This window comes from Aulonocara sp. 'chitande type north' Nkhata Bay, linkage group LG16 (genome assembly GCF_057382095.1).
Source record: "Aulonocara sp. 'chitande type north' Nkhata Bay isolate Kocher_YH1m ecotype deep benthic linkage group LG16, A_spYH_male_GT1.1, whole genome shotgun sequence".
Taxonomy (NCBI): Eukaryota; Metazoa; Chordata; class Actinopteri; order Cichliformes; family Cichlidae; genus Aulonocara; species Aulonocara sp. 'chitande type north' Nkhata Bay.
Window position 1 is genome coordinate 8,756,585 of NC_141359.1, and position 18,919 is coordinate 8,775,503.

Consider the following 18,919-nt stretch of genomic DNA (forward strand, 5'->3'; position numbering starts at 1 on the left):
CAGCCTCCACCACTCTCAGCACTGGAGCCCCCCAGGGGTGTGTTCTGAGCCCCCTGCTGTACTCTTTGTACACATATGACTGTGTGGCCACTACCAGCTCCACCACCATCATCAAGTTTGCTGACGACACCGTCGTGGTGGGCCTGATCTCTGATAACAACGAGACGGCCTACCTGAAGGAGATTAGGAATCTGGAGAACTGGTGCCAGAGGAACAACCTCCTTCTAAACGTCAGTAAGACAAAGGAGCTGATAGTGGACTTCAGCACTAAGCAGGAGAGGAACTACCAGACCCCCGTCATCAACGAGTGCCCAGTGGAGAGAGTGGACAGCTTCAAATACCTCGGAGTTCACATCACGCAGGACCTGTCATGGTCCTGTCACATCAACACCGTGGTGAAAAAGGCCCGTCAGCGTCTCTACCACCTCAGACGCTTGAGAGACTTCCAACTGCCCTCCAAGGTTCTCAGGAACTTTTACTCGTGCACCATAGAGAGCATCCTGACGGGAAACATCTTAACCTGGTTCGGGAACAGCACCATGCAGGACAGACGAGCTCTACAGAGGGTTGTGCGATCAGCTGAGCGCACCATCCGCTCCGAGCTCCCTGACCTGCACTCAATCTACAGCAGGCGGTGCTGGACCAAGGCCAGGAAGATCGTGAAGGACCTCAGCCATCCCAACAACAGACTGTTCTCTCTGTTGAGGTCAGGAAAGCGATTCCGCTCCCTGAAGACCAACACAGAGAGACTGAGGAGGAGCTTCTTCCCGCAGGCAATACGGTCTCTCAATCACACCACCACACAGTACTGACCCACACATACAGTTCTTACACACACACTGGACATTCTGGACATTGTTTTCACTTCATCACTTAAATCAATTTTAGCATATTTGCACTGCACAAGACATAATGTGGATTGCACAACACTGGTCACTATATTCTTCATTTCCAGTTAATACTTGTACAGCTGCTGTTATTGTGTATATATTTATTTATATTTCTTCATACATTCTTATATAGTTCTATACTGTGTATTGTGTATTTTGTTGTACAGTTATTTTATTTTCAACTTTAATTTATATATTTTATCTTATTCTTTCCCAGTTAAATTTACCCTTCATTCTAAATTGTGTTGTACAGTTATTTCATTTTTAACCTTAATTTATATTTTATTCCTTCCTAGTTAAATTGACCCTTTTTAATTTTTCATATTTATTTCCTATCTTATTCATAGCCTTTTTTTTTCTTTAGGTCACGAGCAGTTGTCTAAGCATTTCACTGCATATCGTACTGTGTATGACTGTGTACGTGACAAATAAAAATTGAATTTGAATTTTAACCCAATGCACCTAGAGCTGTTGGGGACCCTCTTGGCCGCGTCCTTGTGCATACTTAGCAGCAGGGTCTGTACAACCTTTTCTTTTGTTTAAAAGAATTCACCCTTGTGTGGATTCCCATTACCTAAATTGGGTCACAGCTTTATGGAGTATTTAACAGCACAACAAAAGCTTTACTTGATCCAGAAGATAAGGTCGTACACCAGACTTTTTTCCCCTTTGGCTTAAGCAATAGATCTTAACTATAACATGTCGTCCGCATTTTAAATCCAAAACCAGACTTGACACACTGCTTATATAAAGCATTACATAAAACAATGAATCAACTCCCACAGATGAAACTATAAGTTAAAGTGAATAAAGTAACTCAACCAGAACCGAAAGCTGCGTTCTCTTGTTTTACTCGAGGCTATTTTTGTAATATCATGTGTGAGACCTCGTTTAAATTTAAAAAACACTCATTCAGCGATATCTGCAAAGGTTATACAATATTATTGAGTTATATAAGTGAGCCACATAAAGGGCCAATAGGAGCTTGTCTCGTGTGTCACGTGTGGTCTTGCGTCTGCTTCGGCGAATTGTATGCGAAATCCCAAAGCAGAACCTTTAGCAGCTCAAAGCTAGCTGGCTAACAACCAAGATGGATACCTCCGGCGAGAGCTTTGTTTTTGTTTGGGTTTCCTCGCCATAAAAGACGAAGAAATGACTTTCGAGGTCGTGTAAATGCACATTTTTGGGGGATATCGGTTCGGAAAGAGTTCCGGAGTTTAACAAACTGCGAAGTGGCAGTATGTGTTGTCCAGTTAGCCAGTAGTAACGTTAGCTGGCTCCCCGGACTTAACTGCTCCCGGGCTCTCTTATATAAACACGGCCGATCAGCTGTGACTTCTTGGAGAAATGATGAGCTTGTGGGTCTAGCATTTATCCACTCTATATGGGACTTCTGTGGCTCGAAACCTGACCTTTATTGCGGACATTTACCATCATAACTACGAGTTAGCACGATCCATGGAAATTAAGCTGCTTATTTACTAAGCTCCTTGGATTTTACCCACCGGTTCGTACCTAAACATGCCGTAGATTCATTTTGTGTGTGTGTGGTTTTTTTCTTCTTCTAAAGAAGTTTCTGTCTTTAGACGGGACATAAATAAAACTACCTCCGCGTTGTAAAGGGAGCGATGACGTCCTCGATACGCTGAAAGTTTTTGTAATAAATAACGCCGACCTTCAACTTCCAGGTGTTTGCAGTGAAACTACATCAGATACTGGGACTTATCGAGGACCAGCCATGCTACACAGGCCCCCTGTTTTATCTGGGTTGAGGTCTTATGGATCGGACTCATGGCCATCACTGAGAGTTGGACACAACTGGAAGTCTGGGTTGACATTTAAAAACGCTAAAGATAGTGTGCAATAACTGGGGAAATGATTTCTTATGGTGGGGAGTGTGTGTGCTTGTGCCATGTTCTCAGTGACTCTCATAGTCTTCTAAGCGTCTGATTTTCCCGTCGGGAGAAGAAGATGGAGACCGGACTAAGGTCTCACCAGGGCGAAGCGTTCGTCCACCCGCTCTCCAATCCAGGAGCTGCGGGGATCTGCCCTGAAATGTTGGAGGTAGCAGAAGAGGCCAGCCGGGCCGGGGACTTCAACTTGGCCGTAGAGATCTATAGCTCCCAACTCGCAGATCTCCAGCACCCTGACAGGGGCTTGTGTTTGAGGAAGGCCGACTCGCTATCCTGTGCCGGGCGGATATCCGAAGCGTTGGACTCGTACTGTACAGCGGCCAGCCTTGGCAAGCTGCGCCCGGAGGAGCTTCAACTCCTGGTGGAAACCATCGCCCGAACTCTGCGTGAGAAAGAGCTGGGCATCCACGCCACTGTAAACGGGAGCAATAAAAGCAGCAGCGGGGAAGACGGGTTTCAAAATAGTGGGGAGTGTGAGGATGATGAAGCCCTGGACTTGTTTTCCTGTCATCTCTGCAAGTGTTTGCTCCACGAGCCTACAACCGTGGAGTGTGGACACACTTTCTGCAAACGCTGCACAGATGACGACTCTGTCACAAACTGTGTACACTGCAAACAAAATCTGAGCAGGAAAGGAGGACTGCCGAACGGCCGGAGAATAAACGTTGTACTCAGTGGCCTCTTGGACAAACTGTTTGCAACTGAGAGTAAAGCTAGGAAATTATGGATCGAAGGAGAGGATTCGTGGAAAAAGCAGAATCTTTTAGAGGCTCTGGAGAAATACAACGGAGCAGTGGATCTAGGTAAGACTGCACACAGCCACTACATGCGCACCGAGAGATAACCCTGTGCTAATTCCAGTGTTTAACTTGACAGATTGCAATTAAAAGTGTAATGTTTTTGTGCAATGACCTACTTTTTAAGTCTTAACTTCTCAGTGTCACCGATGAGGGGCGCCACCCCCTCCTATCTGGATTGTACCGAGGTGTTACGTGACGTGCCGTCCCTTTTTACCAAAGCAGTACACAGCCTACCCGTGCACGCAAGAAACAGCAAAGCGGTTGTTTAATGCTGCTTTTCTCTTTATAGTTGGCAGGGCTGTGCTGTTTTCACAGAGCTGCAGAGGGGACGTCTGTATGTAGTTCTCTGGACCTGATGTCTCACTTAGTTTTTCCACTGTTATGTGATCTCCGTTATGTAAACTGAAAATTTTATTTGCTCAGTCGCTACTGTATGAATACATTCATCAGATTTGTCTGGCCGGGTTGGGTCAGTGTCCTTCTAGAAGAAGGTCATCGTATTGTCTCTGGTTTGACATAACCCTTAACTCCTCCCCTTATGTATGGTGTTGGATAAGCAGTGTTGGGTAACGTTTGGGTGAACGGTAGTTGGTCATTAATTGTACTTAAACAGAAAAACAACAGCCTATTTTAACACCCTCATTTGCTTCATGTTTATTTATTCATTTATTTTAGTTATTTATTTATTTTTCTGGTAACTTTAAGGACAAATTGTCCTAAACATTATAAAACGGAGTGTTCTGTTATGTTGGCACATTACATAAAGGCAGCCAGTGTGTTTCATTAATCATGGGCCATGGCAAGATCATGTTGCACAGTTTGAATCCTCAGAAAGTTAAAACTGACTCCTCCTTCCCCTCCCACATCTGGCCTACTTATTAAAGCAGCTTTTAATTGTAATTCTTTTTTCAGACTCCTCTTTGGTTTTCTCTGCTGTTCTCACTTTAATGTCATTTTATAAAACTGATCAGCCTGATTTAGCTGAAAATTCTGAAATCACAGTTCAGATAAAAGGACTATGCACCATCCCTGTGGCATCCTTTCAGGCATTTCTCTCCCCAGATCAATACTGATTCATGCCTTCTGTCTTGTGAATGACTCTGGGTGATGGGAGGACAGAGTGCTTTCACAGTTTTGTCACTGCCAGCCAGTGTTTTCCCAACAAAGACAGCAGGAGGCTGTCTGGTATCTGTCATTTGGATTGCATGTAATTGAATTATAAATTTAGCAGATAATATGTCCTGATATGTGTGGTGTGCAAGGGTATGGCATGTAAAGCATAGTCTTACATTTTTGCAAATGGTCTCCATCTGTGTAAAGAGATGGAGAAAATGCAGTCAGATAAATGATGAGTCTCAAAAAATGTTATTAGTTGCGGTTTTTATGGTAACGGAGCCATGTAGTTCTTTCTATACTATACTTTCCCTCAACTATTATGTCCCACACATTGATGATAGGCTGGTCCTCTTGTTTGTTTACTGTCATACTTTGGTTGATTGTCCTGATCCTATGGGCAAAGTTTGCCCAAGAGGTTCAGACACCAGGTTTCTGAACCCCTTATTAAGCTGCACGGATATTGTAGAAACTGTGTTGCTTTTTCTGCACTGAAACATTGGCTCTGTTGTGTACACATACACACACTTAGTAATGAAACTAGAAGACGGTGGCAACTGAGCATCTAAACTTTTGCAAACTTTTCTTCCTGTTTCTTTACAACCATGTGCCATTTTTAGCTGTTCCACAAATGTCTTTCTTTCGTTATGAATACCTGTTCAACTTGTATATTATGTTATGAACTAACTATCAGGTCGCTTTGAAATCTTAGATGACAGCGAGTGTTATTTTGCTTATTGACAACTAAAAGCCATTCAGACAAAGTGGGTTAAATATACTTTAGGCTGGAACTTTTTCATCCTTCTCAAAGAAACCAGTGATGACAGTTTGGTTAAGTAACGCACGACAAGTCCAACTTAGGTACAGTGTGTACTTTATCTGATCATTAGTAAAGTGCATAATTTGCGTACGTGATGCATGAAGCAGTGTGTTTATGTAGGCATGCATTCCAAGCAGATGAGACTAAATGTTAATGTCCGCTGGTGTGGCTGATGTCAGTTATTAGAGTTGTAACATAAGTTAGATGGTGTTCTAACACGTGTAACTGGTCTCATGCCACATGTTACATTATTGCCCTACTTCTCCTAGACCTAGAAAAAACAGTCTATTGCCTGGAGACCTATCCAATGAACTGATGTCTGTTCATCCCTGTGTATACAGTGCCCTCTTCAGGCAGACTGTTGCATCAGCGGGCTGAGTTGCACCTGGAGATGCAGAATTTCAGCCAGGCAGTGCAGGATGCCAGCAGTCTCTGCAGGCTAAAAACCCTGTGGACAGAGGTAAGATGAACAATTTGAACTGGGGAAAAGTTTGAAGTGATTTATAGGACAAAATTAAATGTACCTGAGTGAGAATGAAGACCAAGACTAAAGATAATGGTCACATTTCATATTAAGTGCTGCAGCATTCAGTAGTTGTCACTGAGAGTCCAGCTGCTCAAATGTGACCAAAGTTGCAAAAACAAACTTATATTTGCCATTTCATGCTGTCAGTCCCTTTTTATACATTCTCATTGTTATTAGTTATTGTGTAACCTTTTGGTCACAAGCATCACTTCAAACAGTCAGGCCTCTTATGATGAAATACAAATGGGCAAATTCTGGATAAGAAGCCAGCAAGATTGCAGTATTTCAATGTTTGTTGCAATTTGCTAATCCACAATTATTATACAAATGCTCACATATTCGGCTGTGACTTTGTGGTCCTGTTCGAGGTTTGGCTTCAGTAACGTGCAGCACATCTGTTAGAAACTGCAGGGCACAGAAATCATTTTGGAAAATGGCATTTTTCTATTTGTCTTATTAACATGTGGAACTATTAGCTTACAGAACTCAAACTGAAGCCTGATTGAGATCATTATAAACTTAAACTAAAACGGTTTTTAAAGATGAATTGGACGTGCAGTCTTATTTTACCTTTATTATACTGCAGTCTCTGCCCTGTGCTGTTGGTGTCTATAATTTAATATAATTTGTTGTTTAAGTTTTGTTTTGTGTAGGTGTGTGTGTGTGTGTGTGTGTGTGTGTGTGTTAGGTTATAAATGCTGTGGTGTGTGGCATGGTTTGCTTAACCTACTTCTCTGTATAAAAATAAACCGTGAATAAATATTCTGCTTCCTGTATTACCAGTCATTATTTCTGGCAATAAAAAGATGCTGAAACTAATAATGGTACAATGATGTTCTTGACCTTCTGTGACACGCAGGTTCTCTGCCATAGTCAGATACCCTGGACCAGTGTCCATCCACTCAACACACATTATCGTGTGGTCACATTTTTAGAATTTGCATGTCACGAGGAGGAAAAAATGTTCCTTTTTATTACTTTATTCAAGGGGTCAGTGCGTGTACCAGTAATAGTTGTGTATCTGGGTAACAAATTCTCTAAACTGTAAATTTCAAAACGTCATAAAGGAGGGACATTTGGTTTAATCTTGTTATTATTAGAAATGTCATTATCACAGCCCATGCCTCAAAAATCAAACACAAGTTTTCTGTCATTTTTAGGCTCACTATCTGAAAGCTACAGCACTGAGTAAAGCAGGCCGGAAAGATGAAGCCTTACAAGAGTATTTCCTGTGTGTGGCACTAAAGCCCGACTGGGCCAAAGTGAAACTGGAAGCTCAGAAGGTAAGACAGAACCAGTTGTTGGTGTGAAATATGTAATTTGATACGGACTAAAACATGTCATAATTCTCAGAACCTCTTAACAAACTATAGTCGGATAAGCTTTTAAATAAACTTGCATGTCCTGGGAGCATGAGAGGAAACTGGGGATCCTGGAGAAAACTGGCACAGGGAGATCATGCTGTGAGACAACGGCGCTAACCATGCGCTGCCCACATAACTACGTGATAGAATAATTAGTTTTGCTGATGCTCAGTTTTGCAGCTGAAAGAAGGTTTCTCATTTGTAAATTCTGCTATTGCCAGTGTCATTACAAAGCCTCTCTGTATATGGCTCTACCCTTTAAAGGAAATGGGAATAAAATCGATTTTGTTCAAAATATGATTTAAGAAAGTGTAAGTGCTTTAAGTTAAAGCCTTCTGCTTTCTTCAGTTTTCCTGAGAGTGATATAAATGGGGAGTGCAAATGAGTATACAGCTGTCTTTGATCCTGTTTTTGGTGACTTTCTTGTGGTAAATTTTCCTGTGCTTACTTCTTTGCGATTGTTAATTAGCCACCTGTTTTCTTTCACCTTGAAGGTCCTGGGCGAGCTGTTCTCCTCTGTATTTGAGAATGAGGATCTTCCAACGCCGTTGCACCCTCTGCAAGGAGGCCTGGCTACGCGTCTCATCAAACCTCCTGCCTTGCTCAGTTCCCTGAGGCCACTTCCACAGAAACCAGGCTCATCCTCCTCACAGGTAACTGTATATGTATAAGAATCTGCCAAATCAAAGTACTCGCTGCGGTTGGCGCTTGTGAATAAGGAAGAAGGGAAAAAAAAGTAGCTATTTATAAGGTGTTTGATACATGGATATACAAGTGGTCTTAACAACTACATCTGTTGCAACCAACCCCAAAACTACTCGAGTGAGAGTTGTTGTAGTAGCATCTAATACTCTCTATAATTCTGAATATGATCTTCCACAAAGGCGCTTTTGAACTAATCATTCTTTTTCTTTTCTTTTTTTTAATCCACCTGATATGCTAACGTATTTTTCTGTCTGTGTGTTTGTGTTTCCAGGACTCAGAGTTCACTGTGACTAAAAGCCCTCCAGTGGACGACTCATCCTCCAGACTCTGTGCTCTGTCTGCTGGTAAATCGGACCCTTCTCCAAGGGAGGGCAGCACAAAGAGCCTGGCTGATGTTTTGGCTGCACTGCCAGCACCCCCTGGTGGCCTTAAGAGGAAACACAAGAGTGATGAACTTTCAGCAACCTTCAGCCCTCCCTCTAAACTTCTCAGAGCTGGTATGAAACCAAAATAATTCAGTTAAATATAATTTTATTTCTTTACATTAACCTCTGTAGTGGAAAAAGGTAAAATGTAGATATTTGTGGTAGGGTTGTTTTATCATCATTGGCACTAGAGCAGGGCGATATGGCCAAAAATATTTATCACGATATATATTTGAAAATTTGCGATAACGATATAACTGACGATATAATTGATGCGAGACAAAATACAACTCCACAACATTACTAGTGCAAAAAGACAACCTTCCATTTATTTTCACTTAAACAAGAAGCTGGTTTTTATGTACATTAAAGCTTTATAAAAATGTAACAGTGCAAATGCAAATTCCTTGCTGAAAGTTTAACCAAAAGGCATTTCCAGTAGAAATGGGCTGACATATCCTGAGCATAACCATGTATAATATCCACTGAAGTTAAAAAGAGGTGCTTTGCAACATTAAACTGCAGTGTGCAGTACGTATTTTTCGGACCATAAGGTGCACTGGATTATAAGGCACATTAAGCAAAACAAAGCAGTCAGATAAATCAAACTTTATTAAACTCATTCTTCTTGCTTCCTCCACTTCTGTACCATTGATTCATTAATGTTGAATTCTCTGGCAGCTGCTCTATTCCCATGTTGTTGCAGTATATTAATGACTGACCTCATATTGTGGATTGATTATCTCAGTTGTTCTCCTGACTGAAGTTTGGTCCGTTTACAGCATCCTGCCATGCGACTGAATTTGTCTCCAACTATCAGGAACCTTAACGTTAACTTTTACAAGTGGAAAAGTGTTAGTGTTCGTCCTCCAGCTTCACTGTTTATGTTATGCTAACATAGCTGTGTCGCTAGCGATCACGTAGCACATCATTATATACCAGCTAGCCCAACTTCAGTAACCCTACAAACGTCACTGCTGTTTAGTTTCCTGTCTTCATTTATGTTGGAAGTGATAGCAGAGCTGTACGTTTGAATTTTTTCAGAAATCTCTCAGTCAGAACATGCTATATCATGCTTAGGTAACTAGCGAAACTAGCGAGCTAACTTCCGCTAGCTTCCTGCTAGCTTCTAACTCCGTTAAATGTAATAACTTTTGTTTTCATGGATGCCTGGAAGTTAAACTTCATAGTTACACCTGGTAAAGCAGCAATGCTGATCGTTTTATTAAAGATGAAAGAATTTAGACAGTTTTTAACTCTAAGTGATGCTGCAGTGTTGTTTGACCTGAGAAATACGGGGTTTAGGACCCAGATTACTCCCAGATTTAAGAGCATCTTAGTCCGACAAATACGACAATAAGGACAGCCGCTTGCATGTTCTGCAAAAAATGTGCTTTGTTGTGTATCTGACGGACAAACACCAAACCAGTTCCACATCACTGAAGTTGCACCATTTTTACAAACCAATTCTGGTTCATCTGTTTCACTCAACAATCGGCCATGTGCGTATGAAAACAAAGGCACTGCGCATGCGCGTTTTACTCCCATTCTATCGCGATATTTCATTTTCCTATCGTTGCCTAACATTATACCGGTATTACCGTGAATGGTATAATATGGCCCAGCCCTAATTGGCACTCCATATTCAATTAGGATGCTTAAAGTTGCGAAAGAAATGGAACACATAGTACCAGGAATTACTCCTTTCGGAGAATGAGTGTATTCTTCAGTTGGTGGAAATGCTGCTCTTTGGCTCAAACAGTGCTGCATCATCACATGCTCTCCCTTTCATGATTTGAACCACAGTTGATGTACAGAACAGTTTTTGCATACATAAAGACATGAATAGCAATGATGTTTTGAAGAATTTCTTTGGTTTCTTTGAAAGAGATCAGATATTGAAGGATTCTAAAAGTTTCTTAAGGAGTCCTTATTTGGGTTTTTAGGATTCTGACTCAGCCTCCAGTAACTTGAGCTAATCTGACTACTCAGGACCAAAATCTAATTTCGTAATTTAGTGTATTCACTGACATTGTGAGATACTGAATGGTTCATTTAAACTGATGAGTTACATTATGTTTTTCTTATTGTTATATTGATCATGGATTAGGACAGCAGGTTGCTGGCATTTTGCTTCTTCTCCCTCTTTTCTGAGCAGTGCAGAGGTGTTAAATTTGAACGTACACTGAGAAATCCTTAGTCATCACATCTGTCCAGAAAATTTGCGGAAAGCTGTTTTCTATTTCAAGTGTAACAGCAAAATACGAGGGCGTAATTTTACCCAAATCTTGGCTGCATAATGAAAGGAAAATGAGTCACAGTCATGTAATTTTCCAAATAGCATTAGCATGTAGTGTTACTATTTAAAACGAGATCTGTGTCAAGAAAATGAAAAGCGGATGTTCAGAATGTAGGTCACGCAAATCAGGTTCGTTAGGTAATGGACTAGAAAGCTGTGGCGGTCTTAAACGTTAAGATTCATCAGCCACGCACAGCTCTTCCATGAGGCTCACATGTATCTACAGATACCTGCGTTACTATGCAGTATAGCTTATCTAGATGGGTATTTTATTAAATCCTCATATTTGGTGCAATATCCCCAAAACACACCCACATCTTGCAGGGGTATATTGAATTGATGACAGCTTTATGATATGGGATTTATGGTGTGTACGATTAGGTTGGATGCTTATATAATCATTATACAGCACCACAGCTGAGAAATTCCTCAGAGGGAGTTTTTTGGACATATAATCACTATTAAACAGTATTTTCTGTTGCACAGTTCTTTTCTACACAGCGTTTTACACGTTTGAGTTCATTAACATTTTCACAGTGTCTGATTGTCCTGCAGAATTAGTTTCAGCACAACACTTGCCTCTGAGCGTACCATTTAAGACACATTAGACATGCAGCATGTTAACACTAATGATTTGTCTACTGCTGGGAGGAGATTGGCTTCAAAATAAGTGTCTCTTTGTCTCAGTTCTTCATATAGCAGGAGTGCATTGTGTTTGCTCTTGGTAACAACAGAGTTTTTTTCCCTCTCTTCTTAAGATGTTTTAGTTTTGGTGTTAGCAGAAGCTGCTCTAGAGGGTATGACGATGGTGGACTGCAGCTGTTCTGTTTACCAGCCAGGGGCCGTTCTTATTCAGTAGATGAGGCATTAAATTTGATCGGCTCATTTAGAAACAGTTTCTCATCTCTACAGAAATAAGTTTTGGTCTTTTAGTTATGTTAGAAAACAATGAAAAGCAAATTTTGCATTTTCCATATGAATTAAAATGATTTATTTCAATGAATCATTTTATTCCGCTACTGAAGAAAACTCCCGAGCCTACTTTTGCCAACAATACAGACGTTAATGTTTGTACTTGATGTGCTGCTGAGGTAAAGAGGAATCTTGCTTTGCTCAAACTTGTGCTGAGGATGATAATTTATTGTGCAGATGAGGGGGAGATCCGTCAGGCGACTGCTGCTTGTGGAGGGAGATCAGTTCCTGCTGAGCTGTTGGACAGTGGAGACCTGGAGTGTTCACTCTGCATGAGGTAAGCTCACCCAGTTCAGTTTCAGCATTTGCAGCTTAAGACCTGTTAAATTAGTGTGTGCAAGTTTGTCATGTTGGCATTCTGCTGGGTGCTTTTGCTCATTTGTCGTCCAGATTGTTTTACGAGCCTGTGGCCACTCCCTGTGGTCACACCTTCTGCCTCAAATGTCTGGAACGCTGTCTGGACCACAATCCCAACTGTCCTCTGTGCAAGGAGAATCTGTCTGAGGTACACTTGTTCATAGAGGGTAGTGATGTCAGTGTGACTCCTGTTTAGTGTTTTCTTTTCTGTGTTCATAATGTTTAATGTAGCATGTGATGGAAGGTGTTTTGAACTGTCGATTAGACAAAAAAAATGCAGGTTTCACTTATTCAGGAAAAGAATGAATGAATAAAATCTTTAATAATAAATTGACGGTAATATTTTTCTTTGTAATGCTCATGTGCAGGAAAATGTGCTATTGTGTATTTTTACAGTATCTAGCTAGCAGGGGCTACAACAAGACCCTGCTGATGGAGGAAGTCCTGCAGCGTTACCTAGGAGATGAGCTGGCAGAGAGGAAGAAAATCCATGAAGAGGAGATGAAGGAGCTTTCCAAGTCAGTTTTACTAACACACCCGTGCACACATTCACGATTGTTTTAGAAAACCTATTGATTATTCAAACACACACACAAAAAGTAACAATTTCTTCACTGTGTCTCTTGCAGTCTAAACCAGGAAGTGCCCATCTTTGTGTGTACCATGGCCTTCCCCACCATCCCCTGCCCTCTGCACGTATTTGAGCCACGCTACCGCCTGATGATTCGCCGCTCAATGGAAACTGGTACCAAGCAGTTTGGCATGTGCATCGCTGATGAGCTCAAAGGCTTTGCTGACTATGGCTGTATGCTGCAGGTATTTCTTTCTTCACAGATTTTCTTGTGCGTCCCTGTGAGCAGTCAGATAGAAATCATATGAGTGCTGATATGAAATACTGTGTTTCAGGTGCGAGACGTGAAGTTCTTTCCCGACGGCCGTTCAGTGGCTGACACCATTGGCGTGTCACGGTTCAAGGTCCTCAGCCACGGCCAGAGAGATGGTTACAACACTGCTAAGATTGAGTACCTGGAAGACAAGAAGGTGGGCGTGAGGAGCGATGTGCTGATGTTCTGTCAGTAGAACCATTTCAGACACTTTACATCACACTACTGACAATCAGAGTGGCACAAAGCAGAGCTCGGGGGGGTTTTTGCCTGTCACTGTTCAGCAGTGCAAAGAAAAACAAACCTGAGTCTCTGCTAGTGTGCCACTGGCAAATGTAGTCCTTTCATATGAAAGGAAAAAAAACATGTCATTGTTTGTTTGTTTTTTCTAAAACGCTTATAAAATATGTCTGTCTGATCAGGTGGCGGGGGAAGAGCTAACAGAGCTTCTGAAGCTGCACGACTCCGTGTATGATCAGGCCAACGGCTGGTTCACATCTCTGAAAGACAACATGAAGAGTCAGATACACAGCCACTTTGGACACCTTCCCAGCAAAGACCCGGACCCACAGGTCTGAAAGTGCAGTGTTGACTCACGGATTTTCATTTATAAATAAAGGCGCAGTTTGATAAACACCTTGTGATGGCAGGAAAGAAAGAAAATCAGCAACATCTCAGGAATAGTCACAGAAAATTCTTTTTGCTCTTGAATGGATGTGTGCATTTCATATTCGGCAAGGTTCCCAGTGTTTGCATGCTTTTTAATACCCTACATGAGGAACTGTTTTGGCTGCAGATGGCAAAATAGAAGAGCTGTGTGTTTTCAAACAAAGAGTTGTCTTCTAAAGTCACATAAAATGACTCTATTAGAAAACTAGGGCTTTGCTAAGTCATGTGACCACTGAAGGTTTTTCTAATCTGTGTAAACTGTTTCTAAATTGAACAAATCTTTGTTGTACTACAGGCCAGTCCCAGTGGTCCAGCCTGGTCCTGGTGGCTGCTCGCTGTTCTTCCCTTGGAAAACCGTGCCCAGCTCACAATCCTGGCCATGACCTCCCTCAAGGATCGCCTCATTGCCATCCGAAGAGTCCTCATCTTTGTCACTCGCAAGAGGCCACGGTGATGGAGGAGCTGCTTGGAAGAACCGCTCTGGCATCTATGCAGTTCAGAAACGTGTTCGGTCATTCGTCGGGTCGCTCCTTGACTGATTCACTTTGTACGTGTTTACTCGTTCATTCTCTCCTGCGTCAGTTTATTCTCAGATGCTCATTCCTGTGTCACGTAGCCCTCCCGAACGCCTGTCAGTTCTGCTGAGAGTATCAGGTGGGTCACAGCGCTGGCATGAAGGTGTTCCTGCTTTCTTTCTTTATCCAGCATCTCCCAACCAGCTTCACTACTCATGAGTGAACCCGACCACAACACACTTCTAAACCAGTGATCTTTGATGTGGCGTTCTCAGTCTTGTAGGAGGAAAAATCAATCGAGCTGAGTAGGAATGCTTTCATTATGGTCAACATGGGCTCTTTTTATGAAGGAACAAAAACCTGTTCTCACATAAGCAGTGTGTTCAGGTTCAAGAGGATTTTTTTCCTATACATTTTAAGCAGTGTTTAACAAAATGGGAACAGAGCTGTGCAGTCTTCAGGATTCACGACTGGGAACCAAAAACAAACGAACCCCAGCGATGTGTGAAGAAAGAAAATGCAAAAATACTGCATGATGGCAGCACATGTGAATGTACTGGCCAGGCTGTAGGTTGTAGATATTTTTCCTCCCCCAAGACTACACATACAGAATCAGCTTTTTGTTTTCTTTATATTATACAGATTTCATAAGGCTCACTTGTGACATTTAGGACCGCACTCCTACAATGCAGTATTTATCATGAAAGGTGTAGCTTATTTTCTAAAGAAGACAGCATGGTGGACGAGGAACAACTCGGGCAGACCAACACCCCGAAAAGGCGGCAAAAAAGAGGAGATACAAATCCACACTTCCTGTCAGAGCTTTCAGAATAAAATCAGTGTGCATTACATTTATAATTTGGCCATTTACCCTGGAGTTAAATTACTCTGGAGTCAGATTCAGCGTTGTGATTCCATCCACTCTTCAATAAAAAGACCGATACAGGTGTTTCTGCCAGGTTGCCCGGCCCACTTGGTAAGGATTAAATAAATAAAAAATAAAAAAAAGCGGACAAACAGCTGATGCCTCGCTTGAAATCTTCCTGAGCCGAAACTCTGGTGCATAAGCATCAGTACCTCAGATTGTGTGAAAGGAAGGAATGAATGCCATGAAAGCCTTTGTGTTGAGACTGTGATTTCACTCATGCTAACACTAAAAACCATCACACACTGCGGTGTGTAAGATCAAGTGCAACTCTACATCTGCACTAGTTCTGAAGAGCGATTGAGCGTAAGACTAAAGCTTAAACCTCCATCACTCAAGTCGTGCTAGCGTTTAGGAAAGAGCAGATAACAATGCATCCTGATAATGCTGATCTGGATATTTTATTTTTAATGTCCTAAATGTAGCATATCTTTGGGACTGATGTAGTTATAGGGGCTGATGTGTATTTTTATGTTTGTTTCTCTCACTCTGCTATGCCCTTAAGTGTATGTATATGTTCAAATTTAATTTGGGTGAATTTCTGTGTATAATTGTAACTCTAAGGCCTTTTTAATGTTTTATTTAAGGAACGTTTCAACAATCTTTCTCTCTCATCCTCTTCCTGTTCATTTACATGCACACTGTAATGGAATTCCTGGATTTTTCTAATGAGCAGTTGGATATGTTGATATGAAATCACCCAAGCACTTTCTATGTATCTCTGATACCTGACAGACATGTCGATGTGAACAATTGCAAAGAGTTAATTTTTTTTTCTTCTTTTGTAAACGTTTTTGCTGCTACAGATCTGTTTCTGTTGGCACTTGGCATCAACAGTTGTTGATTTAAAAATCCTAAAATCGGTGCACAATATTGATCCTGTAACCCAAATTTGCATAATGTTTAAAGTTTTTGTTTCTTTTTTGGTTTGTCTTGTTTTTAAATTGGCCTTAAATTGGAGTTTCTTTGTACCTGGTAGTTAAATTTGGGTTTCTACCCACAATTTCAAGCTCTCACAGTGTCTGTTAGCAATAACATATGAAGCATGCCAAAAAGGGGGGAAGAAAACAAGAGCAATGGAGGTTTTTAAAAATTCATGACATGATTTTGCACGTGTGGATTTTCTTAGTGAGAAAATGAATGTAAATGAGAAAATTCTACTTAAATGTCTGAAAGGAGATTTCTATATATTTATCCTACAGATGGAATTCAGCAGTTGTCAATAATAAAGAGCGTCCTGAGTCTCTTTATGCAGACTTTTAAGCAGATTAGGTCGTGGCTATAATTACATTGTCAGTGTGCATATAAATGCATATTCTCTCTGTGTTGCCGTTTCCTCTTCAAATGTTTGTGACTCCACTGCAGTCACGTGCTCTCTGCATGGGAGCAGTGTTCACAATGTGCTGCATTTTCCTGGCGTATTTGTAAAGGGAGCTCTTATACCTATTTTTTATTGCAAATAAAGGAAAGCACATTCAGTCGTGTCCACCTGTTTTGTAGCCGTTTCTGAGTTTGTTATCTCGTAAAAGTAAGGTAGATAGGCATGAAGTGTATGTACGCCTACAATGGTGATTTAAAAAAAAATAATAATAATAATTTCTGCTTGATATTATCAGTTGTCATATACAGTAATTTCAACTCCTACGAACAGGATCATTTTTGTATTATGCCCTGATATTTAAAACCTTAGAGGGTGTAGTTTATCTATACTTTATCCCAGTAGGTTCCTGAGAATCCCCATTTCTAGTTGTAACAGGGAACAAGGCCTGACACATCCACATCCTCCTCCCTCAGTGAGACTGCAGATTTGGCTCACTCAATCCAAACAACAAGCATCTACCTGTTTCATTCTCCTCTTAGGCTCCACTGGTGTTTTATTTATATAGTCTGTACGATGTGACTGTCACTGGGCAAAATGAATTGTGGATGTGCTTGGCTCTAGCAGCTGTGCGCCACAGGGGGGCAGTGTTTGTTGGACGATAGCAGGTGAGCTGAATCATGGGTGCATTGAGTTCATACAGGCCTCCAGCTGAGAGGAGGCAGAAGAATATGGTAGCATCATCATCACATCCATGTAGAACATCCATCATGTTCTGACACGTCTTTGATGTAACACAAAGTGCGTTTTGTCAACATTGCAAAAGCATCATGACAGCACTGCCATCTGATAAACAGCATCGTTTACAACCACACAAATAACCACAGTATGCACACAGATTTTGGTATTTTTAAGAGATGTGGATGAACTTCATATTGAGTCTTTCTCTTGTGCCATGTTCAGGACAAAGGGATCAAAAGTGCACATACGAAACATCATACAGAGACTGAACACACACATAGTGATTCCTTTAAAGGAAAAGAAAAGTGCAGCATTTTAGAAGAAAATTAGCTGTTCCCCCTGTTCTCTGTCAGAAAACATAAATATGCTTAGCCTAGTGATATTTGTCCAGATATGTAATTTCTGCCTCCTGTTTTCTAGGTTCAAAGAGCACGAGGTGTTTTTTCTTCCCACCCCGGCCATCTTTTTCATTCATACACCAACAGGCCTTTAGTGGTGGGAAGCCATACTAGCATTGCCAACAGTTACATGTCCTGCTTCAGGTAATCAATGGGACTGAGGCCTAGGCTGAGGTAAAACTAGTTACTGTCAATCCTGCTTTTACCATTGAATGCAACGAAATGGCAAATCTTGCAAATTCAAATTCATCGACATGCTGACATGCAGTTACACATCACGACTTCAACGGCACAGAGGATGAAGGAGGAAGCTGTGGTAGATCAAACACAAGCAGAGTGTTAGCTCAGTGTTCGACCCATCCGGGTTATGGTTAGGTTTAGGGTAGGAGTCAGGGTTAGGCATTCATCTTTGATTATTAGGGTTAGGGTAGGGAAAGCATTATGCCAGTGGGAGGTCCCCACAAAGATAGCAAACCAGACATTTGTGTGTGCCATTATGTACATAAAGTGTAACAGACCAGTTTAAAAATATCAGTGTGATGAGTGGTGTTAAAGATATTTAATAGCTAACGCTCCGTGAATGGACTCATGGTTATGCCTCACCCTATAATAAAACTTGGAAAACCTGCTTATTACAATTGCAATTTGTTCTTACTCTTATTCTCATCTTATAAACCATTTAAAACTTAGATCTTTTAAAAAGCGACATACACACAAAAGGAAAATATCTGGATCAAAGCCTTTTCTGTAATCCAGCTCTTAGTCCCTGTTTGACCTGATTAACAGCCACGGTTGTCGAGTCACTGTGTGTGAGTACCATCCGATGACATTAGAAATACAAACATGAATGTCCAGTGACAAAAGCCACTTCCTCCACCTCCAAGGTGTGGATCAGTGGCAGTGGGTGTGTTTGTCACAGGGATTAAATGGTATTGTTTGTTATTTCAGGTTCAGCCCGGTCGTGCGCGTCGTTAGAAACTTCTCCTTCTGACTTCCCCTTCCACGGCGCTGTTTTTGATTTCATCATTATGTTGGGTAGCAAGACATAACTCAGATACAGATGATACAGATGAGTAACCTGACACATGGAAAATTACCTTGTGAGAAGAGATTGCTAAAAAAAAAAGCCCACAGACACACGTCTTTGATGCGATCTGACAAGCTCTTTGGTGAAGAACCATCTGAGATAAACATGCATTATGAAAATCTAAGAGAGAAAGCCGAAAAGAAAATACTTGCAAATGGGCAAACACTGAGGAGCCGAGCTTCAGCAAACACTGAGCGG

General features: G+C 41.4%; 1 protein-coding gene across 1 annotated transcript; it reads left to right on the plus strand.

The window, feature by feature from the left end:
• Nucleotides 1-1,916: 1,916 nt before the first annotated feature.
• On the plus strand, nucleotides 1,917-16,655 carry lonrf2 (LON peptidase N-terminal domain and ring finger 2). Its single transcript, XM_086266244.1, has 12 exons — nucleotides 1,917-3,606; nucleotides 5,878-5,996; nucleotides 7,223-7,345; nucleotides 7,921-8,079; nucleotides 8,403-8,628; nucleotides 12,005-12,104; nucleotides 12,218-12,332; nucleotides 12,581-12,702; nucleotides 12,814-13,000; nucleotides 13,091-13,225; nucleotides 13,491-13,640; nucleotides 14,033-16,655. Exons 1-12 carry the CDS (start codon nucleotides 2,862-2,864, stop codon nucleotides 14,189-14,191), a joined length of 2,340 nt encoding a protein of 779 aa, XP_086122370.1. The 5' UTR covers nucleotides 1,917-2,861; the 3' UTR covers nucleotides 14,192-16,655.
• Nucleotides 16,656-18,919: the final 2,264 nt, after the last annotated feature.

Excerpts from the sequence above, each read along its gene's own strand:
- lonrf2 (XM_086266244.1), top strand. The coding sequence starts at position 2,862 with ATGGAGACCGGACTAAGGTCTCACCAGGGCGAAGCGTTCGTCCACCCG. Across the intron at positions 12,105-12,217 it reads GAGTGTTCACTCTGCATGAG|ATTGTTTTACGAGCCTGTGG; the intron begins GTAAGCTCACCC and ends TTTGTCGTCCAG. Across the intron at positions 12,703-12,813 it reads GAGATGAAGGAGCTTTCCAA|TCTAAACCAGGAAGTGCCCA; the intron begins GTCAGTTTTACT and ends TGTCTCTTGCAG.